The sequence below is a fragment of the Tuber melanosporum genome, assembly GCF_000151645.1.
Source record: "Tuber melanosporum whole genome shotgun sequence assembly, scaffold_34, strain Mel28".
NCBI lineage: Eukaryota > Fungi > Ascomycota > Pezizomycetes > Pezizales > Tuberaceae > Tuber > Tuber melanosporum.
Window position 1 is genome coordinate 500179 of NW_003299019.1, and position 9898 is coordinate 510076.

The window sequence follows — 9898 nt, forward strand, 5'->3', positions numbered from 1 at the left end:
GGGGGGGGGGCTGAATCTGGCAAAGTGGGGGGAATGGGAGGGGAGAGCGAAATATATAGGTGGTCTGTGGATAGAGAGGGCCGCGCGGGGGAAAGACCTAAAATCAAAATGCTTCGTTTCCAAGTCATGAGTTGGTGCCAGACCATTCTTTTATAACTCGCAACAGTTCCTCAAGCCACCCGCTCGCATTCTCTCCCTCTCTCCCCACTGCGCACACAAGCCCATAAGGCAACATGTGCTGGCAGGCACTCTAAGAAGCGCAGGTGCAATTGTTTGTATGTACCATATCTACCACCCAAACCCAATATGTGAGCGCGCAAAAGCACCAATTTGAGGCTTGAACCGGGAGAGCGCAGGTTATCATAGGTTACCCTCTTACAGGCAGGCGCAAGATACGTAGCCTGATTTGACTGGTGTTATTCGCTTGCTGTTCGACACATTGATTGATTTACCAATCGCGGAAAAACTTGTTGTTTCGGCAGAAGAAGCGCATTCATTCGCTTGCTTGCTACTCTTACAGTAGCTAGGCTGCGGCCTTAAGCTTTCAGTGCTTAAGGGATGATCGGTGGTCTTAAGGCAGCAGTCCCGCACTGATCCCCACCTTTGATAATATACCATACCGGCACCGATAGAGCTCGCCCGCACTGGATTCGTCCCTTCATGTTAATAAGTGTCCTCAACCCACTGGAACTGCTGGCCATAATACTCGTGGGCATGAAACGCTTGATCGGCCAAGTCATCCCTCGATCACCCTTGAAAACCCTAACCCTGCATTCATGTAAGAACCCTGCCTTTTGATCCTGAGCTCCAAACCTCTTTCTCACACTCGTCCGCTCGCTTGCCCAAAACGCCCCTTCCGGCCACCGTCATACTGTAAATAGAATATGACAGCGTGGGAGAGGGGTCAACGAACAGGGGGGGCTCGACGAACGGACCAAACAGAATCGTCGTAATTATTTCTTGAGCCCTCCGATTGTCTCTGATGTCCCGGCCAGCTGAAACCCATTTCGAGTGATCCTTCATGAACCCCATCCACTCCTCATCCGTCCCGCAAAAAGTAATAAAAGATGCTCATCTTTGTTCAGACCTGCGCACGCGCTACCAGAGCTGTGATCGAGAACTCGAGTGCCAGTACTGTGCGCTGCGGTGTGCTGCCCGGCAATCTCAATGTGGTACTGTACACATCCTCGCCTCAACTCCTGACCCCGGTACAGTACGCTCGCGCAAGCGGGGTGAAGTGTACTAGTACTGTACTTGTACCATAACCCTGTATCAGATTTTGCGGTTCCTGATTTTGTTTTTTTTTCCCCTTTTCTTTTTCCATTTCCTTGGTAGCCTCACGAATCTCCGGTAGGCTAAGCTACGGTACTGTACTCGTACTCGAGTACTGTACTCCGTTGCGTTGAATCCTGCTATTGTGCCCATAACCTACGTGTATTGTACTAGAGTACAGTACGAGTTGATGGTGGCGGGGTAAGGCATCATACCTTATGTATCTGCACCCCTCATTTCGGCCTCGCAGTGAGCGAGTGGTGAAAGATCCCCGGTTTGGATGTCCCACGGTATCATATATTTCCCCTTCGCTTTCAGCTTGCTGTGTATGCTCTGGTGGCGGGTGGGGTGCCCTTTGGGTTGTTGCCTGACGACTAATTACAGTAAGCGCGAGTTGTGTACTGCACAATGGCTGCTGTAAGGCAGTGTGGCGGTGAGTCGGGAGGCTCTCAGGAAATGAAAGGATGACTACTATTTGAGGGGTGAAAGTTTAAAGGTTCACTATGATACTAGTACTCAAAAAAGGTATCACCATTTCTGTGCCCTTACCATCGTCATCCCTATCGGCTCTTTAACACGGTCTATTACAGAGGGCATGACGGCCTTGTGATCCTACGTTAGGATTCCGAAACCCTTACACATGGGTTGTCATGGACACCGCACTCGTACACCCCACAGTGGATTAGAGGTATCATACTGTACCCGTACTGGCGACATCACGGAATTAATAATAAGGTAAGCACAGCAGAGCTACGGTGGTACTTGAGGCCTAATACGAGAGTTGTGAGTGAAGCCATCGGATATCCGAATATCAACGCTGAGCACCAGCTATTAATAGTACCAATAGGGAGGATGGTATTTTGCAAGCACTGCGCTATGCTGATTTGTCATTTCAAAACTATGATACCCCACCCCCCCCCCCCCCAACCCCCCCGCCTAAACCCCAAAAATTCCACCCCCCCATTGCCCCTCCGCTTGTCTTCCTTGCTTCACCTCCCCTTGCTTCCAATTTTCAGCGTGGTTCTTTATTAGGTCGGTTCTTTGCTCTTTGAAGAGTATTTCATAAATACCCCTATGAGCAGACTCCAATGCTCCAACAATCCAAGCGTGATGTGTGCTGGTCGCCTCGCCAACGAAATGAAGATTTCCCTTCGCCGCTGGCTTTGTAAGCTCAGGATACATATTACTGAATTGTCCCGGGCCGAAGAGGGCAAATGCTACTGCTGTCAGAATTCTATCACGATGAAAGGCGATGGAGTCCTTACCACCCATGGTATACTGATCATGGTACCAATCGTACGCATGGTAATCTACCGTCTGGTCTTTATACCACTGTGGATCCTCACCGTGAATCTCGGCGAGATCCTTATAAATGATGTCCAAGAGTAAATTCTCTTCATCTGTTCCTTTCCCTTTTATTAGAGAACCCAATCTCAATGCATCCTGTGTCCAGCAATAACTAGCGATCAAGACTCCATTGGCATCCTGCGGATCATCAAATCCATAACTTGGATAAACCACAACTCGGCTGGGTCTGTCGGTAGAACTAGTACCGCCTAGGATGAAGGGGTGCGAAGCCTTTTCCCACCATCTTGTCTCGAACTTTATTCCAACCTTGATAGAAGCGCCATATCCTAGGCAGCGGAGCGCTTGCTTTTGGACGTAGTCCAATCCGGCCTGTTCCAAGTCCATTACACGCATACAGGGGAGTGGAGCAGTACAAATAACATGGGAGTATCTTTCTCGTTCCCACTCCGGGTGATCTTGGACGCTGATTTTCATATTTGGGTTGTCGGAGGCTGGATTATCCATTGCGATTGCCGTCACCCGGAGGTTATAGTGAGGTTTCGTGCGAATCATTTCGGCCATGCGGTCTGTTACTACCGAGGTTCCGCCATCGACACAGGCCCATTCCACGGTGGCATCCGGGGGATCGTTGGGGCCGAAAGGATAATCGAAGTCGAGCGAATCTATGATTGTCTATGGGGTGTCAGTTTGGTGGAGATTCGGGCTCAGCACATGTGCAATCTATACTGTACCTCGGTGAAAGCTAGGTCATAGCTTAATGTTGAAGTATCCATAGTTTCCATCCATGTAATAACGCTGAATGGGTGACCTTTGACTTGACCTAGATATGTTCGAGCCGAGTAGTTATCGAATCCCATCAGGTACTCCCACCCTTCTTCAAAATCCTCGATAAGCTTCTCTTTGAAAGGGTCGTAAGCGTCAGCTAAGAGTGCCTCAACACCCACTAATACCATTCCATTGGGCCTGGTATACGTGAACGTGAGGTATTCGTCTGGGACCTAGCAAATATCAGTCCTACCCCTGTGTAAGTCTTACTCAGAAACTGACATTCCCTCCATTGCCAACGCTATCATTATGTGGATCGGTTCCGGGATCGGGACCCCCACTAATAACCATTGTGCCTGCTAACAATTAGAAACTTTTCAGTAGACACTGACAACTAGATTTCGAACACTGACCATTGAACAACCGTCTGTTGCCTGGCGCATTCATGATGTACTCGATAATCTTTCCATCCTCTTCAAGACCTAACACCCTAAACAGTTCGAAAACAGAGTCCATAAACTTAGTCCGCGGGAATCTCATAGCACCAACATCATAATAGTTGTGAAAGTTAGGGATCTTTGGAGCATTGAAATGGTGAGTGTAGGCTCTGCCTCCATGACGGTTGGAGGCTTCGATGATTTCATACCGAACCCCGAGTATATCTAGGATCATAGCGGTATACAGTCCCGCTACTCCGGCGCCAATAATACATACCGGGAGATCTTCAATGGTAGAGCCCTGCGAGTATTTAGCCAGATCGGGGAGCTCGTCTGGTGGGAGGGCAGGTGGAGCCCCGGATGAAGGCTGGGTCTGGCAGCGCTCGATAACTTTCTTGACAAGATATCTCGCTACGAGAGATCTGAAGGAGAGGTTGTGGGGATTCTCTGCGAAAGTGGTCGCTCCGGACATCCTTGTAGTAGCACTTGGCCGGGGTGTTGTGATGGGGAATAAGTTTGAGAGAAAACTCGGAATTGAAAAGCATAGAGAGATTATCCCTTTTTAAAGATAAGAGAACTGAGTTTCTCGATTTCCATTCCATATCGTCAATGATTGACGTGTCGCATTTAGCCCTAATATGCAGATTCATCCTGGTGGTGTATCCACACGGTAATATATCATATCAGAAAGCCCAGCTCAGCACGACTATAACCCTGTTGATCGGGGGTAGCACAGCATACTCGAGTACTCGAGTATTCACAAGTTCAAGCTTCTCTGGCGGCCATATCAAGGTCTGTGAATGCAATCCTGACATAGAGCATCCGAGAAGGTCCGAAATGCCATAACAGGCGGGGGGTATCAGCTGCGCCTGTCCGGGTTCGGACAAGAGTGCATCATGAATATCACTCGTGCAACCACTTTGGCGTGTTATCGCAAGAACGGGCTTTGCTCAAAATCAGCCCCTACTTTTTCCGAGAGAGAACTGCAAGTTAACCCGACTGCCCGGGAGCGGTATTATGGCGCTGTCTATGATCCAAACTCTTTTTCTTCCTTTAGCCCTGCCTTCCTACATCGCTCCTTTATATTGCGTCCTGAAATCTTTTTGTCGGCTATGTCGTGAGCTGGATATCTTTATACAGGTACAGTACCCTTTGGGCTTGTAGGCGTCTACTGACGGTGGCGCGTTACAGGCTGGATACAGGAAATGCCGATTCTTTATATATCTCCCGCCATCAGGGGCTTTCCCCTTTGGTTTCTTTCGGGCTATCGGGGTTGTTCGGGTTAAGACTGGAAAATACTGCTCTTCCTCTAGTGCGTATATGAGCTTACTCCAACAGGTGGTGGTTCTCAGGGAGGGGTTGTTGGTGAGTTGGTTCTATATCATACGTTCGAACCAATTGTAATCCTAATCCAGGATGTCGACACTCGACACATTAGTATCATAAGATGCACGTACTATACAGGTATTAAAAGCGGGGTTTTTCTTCTTCTGCATGTGCGTGTGGACTGTACTGTCTCCGGATTACTCGTATTGTGTCCAGGGTGCAACTAATTGTAGCATGGGTGTGAGGTAGGTTCCTGGGAGGCTTGGTGGGGAGTGAGGAGGAGGAGGAGGAGGAGGATTACTGTTCGAATATGATACAGTGTGCTTAAATTAGTGACGGCGTGTCGGTGATCGTGGATTCTTGTATGGTATTTGTATTGGCGTTGTAGCCGCAGCTGTAGAAGTGTTATCCGAGTGCTTCGAATTAGGAGAATTACCGTGAATACATCATACTGTTTCTATTCCCCATCCATATGTTCTTCCTGTGCTAGGGGTTTAGTATTTTATATTCCCCTGGTACTGCCGAACCGGCATACGGCTGTGCTATGGGTACATAGTATTTCGTTTTTGGATAGAACGGATAAAGTATTGGCCCGGAAAGCGGATCAGACGTGGAAGTGAACCAGTTAAAACACACCAAAAAGGGTCTGAATTTTTTGAAAGATTTTAATTAACGCCCAAAACTAGTGATATATACGGAGGAGACTTCCCTCGGCCATGGTTCTTTAGCGGAGGTTTGAAATATAGACCTCAAGTCATCGGTGCTGCCTCCTTCGGCATCGACAAGTCTGTTAACATAGTGAATTGAAAGACCCGTTTGATCAATCAGAAGCATGGGAATAGTACTTTACAACACAAACGGGTGCGGATTTTTATTATTATGTCTTGAACTCGCAGGGCCTCTGAGACCGGTTCAAGCGTAGTGGTTCGACCCAACTTTATCAATAATTGCCCGCAGATTCTCCTAGATAGAAGAGCAATCAACATCTACTCTCCTCCAGCCGTCCGGCTGAACGAAAGGAAATTAAGTCACCGGAAAGGAATATTAGGGAATGCCAGCACTTACCCCTACCGCTAGGGGAGAACAGAAGGCGAAGAAAAGCAAGAATACGATTCCACTCACGATATGATACCGGCGAGGAAGACCAGAAAAGTACACCCGGGAAAAGATTAATCTAGACCTCAAAATGAAAAAAAACTTATTCGTCTCACATCGAGACTGTAGTCAAGAAGCTGATGTGCAAGGTTATCGAGGTGGAATTTTCATATTTGATAAGATAAAAGTTCCACGATATATGCCTTTGAGGAAGTGAGAAAGAAAAAACGGCTTAGATATCGTTTCTCTCAAAGGTAGATGCAACTTTTATTTTATTAAAATCTAATATGAAAATTCTACCTCGACAATCGTGTACATCAACTTCTTAACTATAGATTTAATGTAAAACAAATAAGTTTTCATTCATTTTGAGGTCAGTATTAGGTTTTTCTTGGCTGTAGTTTTCTGGTCTTTTTCTTGGGTTTATCATGAGTGGAGTCGTGTTCACATCATTGAAAGGCTCTTCATCCTCTCCTTCTATCACTGTAGCTGATGCTACACTACTCCAATCCGAATTAAACTCAATTGTCCAGAAGCTGTGACAGGCACTATAGGAAAACCCCATATCAAGTCAGTATTCAGGTATTGTACCACAAAGGTAAGTTAATCTTCTAGGAGTAGAAATACTTACCATTTGCCAATAAATACCTCTTTTTGCCACTAAACTGGCATGATCTCCTTGTTCAACAATCTTGCCCTCATCAAGGACGAAAATCACATCTGCTTTTTGGATTGTTGATAGTCTCTGCTCAAAAGTTTCCGAGAAATCAAAGATTATATTAGCATTTATACCACTTAATATAAAATATAGAAAGAGTAAGCAAAAGTGAAGGGATAGTATGGAGAGACAAACATGTGCTACAACAACCATGGTTCTCCCTTCAGCAGCATTTTCAAAAGCCTTTTGTACCATTTTTTCTGATTCAGTATCAAGACTTGCTGTTGCCTCATCTAAGAGGAGGAGTTTTGGGTTGCGAATTAGAGCTCGAGCAATTGCAATACGTTGCTTTTGACCACCTGAAAGACCTATACCCTTTGGGCCACATATTGTATTATAACCTATTATAGTTGTAAGTGTTTATATAATTTTAGTAGGAAATTTAGGAAAACAAACCTTCAGGCAAGGAAGATATGAAATTATGAATATAGGCCTCTTTGCATGCTTCAATTACAGCTGAGTCATCCTTGTCATCAGAGGTACCTAGTTTGATATTATATAATAGAGTCCCTACTACTATTAATATTAAAAACTTATATCTTGAGTTTCTATCAACTTACCTTGATAAAGGATTGGCTCTTGAGCAACCAGTGAGATGGAGTTGCGATAGCGTTCAATATCAAAACTTTTGATATCTTTGCCATTGATAAGAACTTTACCAGTATCAACATCATAGAATCTTTACATACCAGTTAGCTAATTTTTCCCTTTATAGGTAGAAATACTAACCTTTCCAAGATGCCAATTAGTGTTGACTTTCCACATCCTGATGTACCAACAATAGCAGCATATTGTCCCTTCTCAATCCTCAAGTTCAAACCCTCATATAATAGCTCTCCACGTTCAGGATATTTAAAGGAGATATCCTCAAATTGGATTTCATAACCACTTGCTGAATCCTCATCCATCTTATTGCCAGAATTTGGATGATTGTCTCGTAATTTAATCATGCGTCTGATGCATCTTATAGCAGTAGCAACATCTGTACCCTAGTTAGCAGCTGGTTATATTATGCTAGATATTTAACTTACTTGGAGTTAGACCAAAGAAGTTTCCTGCTGCCTCACTTCCCTGAATAACAGTCATGTAGACAATAAAAAATTGAAACATCTTATACTCTCCCTGTGCCATCAATATACCACCATACCAAAAGCATAAAGCTGTAGCTAGGATGGTAAGTGACTCTGAGGTAGAGAATAGAAGTGAGGAGTATAAAGTTCTCTTCAAGATCTGTTTAACATGGCTGCTTAACAGATCAGCATACCGACATCTGATATCCTCCTCCATTACCAGTGATGACACAGTCCTGTATGCTCCCACTGCCTCAGTAGCAAAGGCTGCACTATCACCAAAGATCATCATATTATCCTTCACAAACCCCATCTCGATCTTAACCCTGAGGTAACCAGAAATAATAAGGAGAGGTACCACACTGCAGATGCAAACTATTGCCAATTTCCAACCAAAGATTAAAGACAATATGCAGCTACCAAGTAGGGTAATAACAGACATGATGGAAAGTCCAATAGTCACCCCCAAAAGATCCTGAATGACAACTGGATCATGGCTGGTCTGAGAGGTAAGTGAACCTGGAGTGTTGCCTTTCTTATCAAAGAAGGAAATTCGTTGCCGGACAATATTATTAAAGTATTCTTGACGATAGCGGTTACCAGCTTTCTAATTTAATCTATTAGTTTATATGTTATTAGAAGCAAAGAAGGAGGAAGAGGAGGAAGTTAATACAGCAGAGATAATGTGAAACATCCAAGTCATTAACCATCGACAGACTCCAACTATAACAGCCAGAATCATGTATGCAGTACTCCAGTAATATCCTTGTTGAACAAAGGCATTCAGATCTCCAATATAGGTAAATGTACTCATAATAAGAGCAAAGAATATTGATCCTACTGGGACACAAGTACCTATTATCAAGTTAATCAAAGTTCTCAGTATGAAATAGATTTTCTTACCTGCTACAATAGCACTAATTGCTCCAAGCACAAACAGAATCCAGTACCTTTTCTGCTCCCATAAAATCTTCAGAATTGCCTTCCATCCTGACAGTTTCTTGGTCTTTTTTCCTGTATTGTGATTGGGAGAATTTGCTGTTACCTCTTCCTCAAAATTTTCAATAATTAAATCAGAAGTTTCCAACTCATTGCTCAAATTTGAGTCTTTATCCAACAGCAATGATTGAGCCTCAATCAACTTCTTGTAGGTACCTTCAGGATGGGACAAAAGTTCCTGACGTGTTCCAAATTCCACAACATTACCCGAGTCCAGAACAATAATATTATCAGCATTTCCAATAGTGGATAGTCGATGCGCAATCAGAATTGTTGTCCGTCCTTTAGAAATCTTCTCGAGAGCATTCTGGACTATCCTCTCATTTTTGGGATCAACAGCACTGGTAGCTTCATCCAAAATAAGAATTTTTGGATCTGCTATTATACTGCGTGCTATTGCAATTCGTTGCTTCTGACCTTTTATTTCATTTTAATATTAGTAAGGTGATTTCAGTTAAAAGGTTATAAGAAATACGTACCTCCTGAGAGCTTAACACCATGAGTCCCCACCTCTGTATCATATTTCTGTGTAAAGTAAAAATATTAGCTATTATACTATTCAAGATTAATTCTGAAAATAACCACTAACCTTGGGGAATTTATTGATAAATCCAACAGCATTTGCTTGCCTGCAAGCCTCAATAACCATCCTTCTCTTAATCTCCTCACTCTCATTTTCCCATTGAGTTCCCACAAGTCCCTTAGTAATATTGAAATAAATTGACCCATTAAACAGGTATGGCTCCTGAATAACAAGTCCAATTTGACTTCTCCACTTTCTCAAATTCAAATCTCTGATATCAGTATTGCTGATAGTAATACTTCCTTCTTGAGGATCATACCACCTTTCTAGGAGTGCCACAAATACTTGACTTCCCACAGCCTGACTTTCCAATAAAAGCTGTAGT

The 9898-nt window shown here is 44.1% G+C and overlaps 2 protein-coding genes across 2 annotated transcripts; both read right to left on the reverse strand.

Moving 5' to 3' along the window:
• Positions 1 to 2208: 2208 nt before the first annotated feature.
• GSTUM_00007281001 (uncharacterized protein) lies at positions 2209 to 4017 on the reverse strand (the record flags this gene model as incomplete). Its single annotated transcript, XM_002839303.1, has 3 exons — positions 2209 to 3252; positions 3312 to 3571; positions 3732 to 4017. The coding sequence occupies 3 exons, from the start codon at positions 4015 to 4017 to the stop codon at positions 2209 to 2211; spliced, it is 1590 nt and encodes a 529-aa protein (XP_002839349.1).
• Positions 4018 to 6774: 2757 nt separating this feature from the next.
• On the reverse strand, positions 6775 to 9639 carry GSTUM_00007282001 (uncharacterized protein; the record flags this gene model as incomplete). The annotated part of the gene is given in 13 exon segments (XM_002839304.1): positions 6775 to 6948; positions 7057 to 7236; positions 7248 to 7262; positions 7318 to 7356; positions 7376 to 7434; positions 7482 to 7600; positions 7651 to 7903; positions 7953 to 8598; positions 8665 to 8908; positions 9080 to 9297; positions 9328 to 9407; positions 9470 to 9515; positions 9580 to 9639. 13 exon segments carry the CDS (start codon positions 9637 to 9639, stop codon positions 6775 to 6777), a joined length of 2133 nt encoding a protein of 710 aa, XP_002839350.1.
• Between the last annotated feature and the right edge of the window lie 259 nt (positions 9640 to 9898).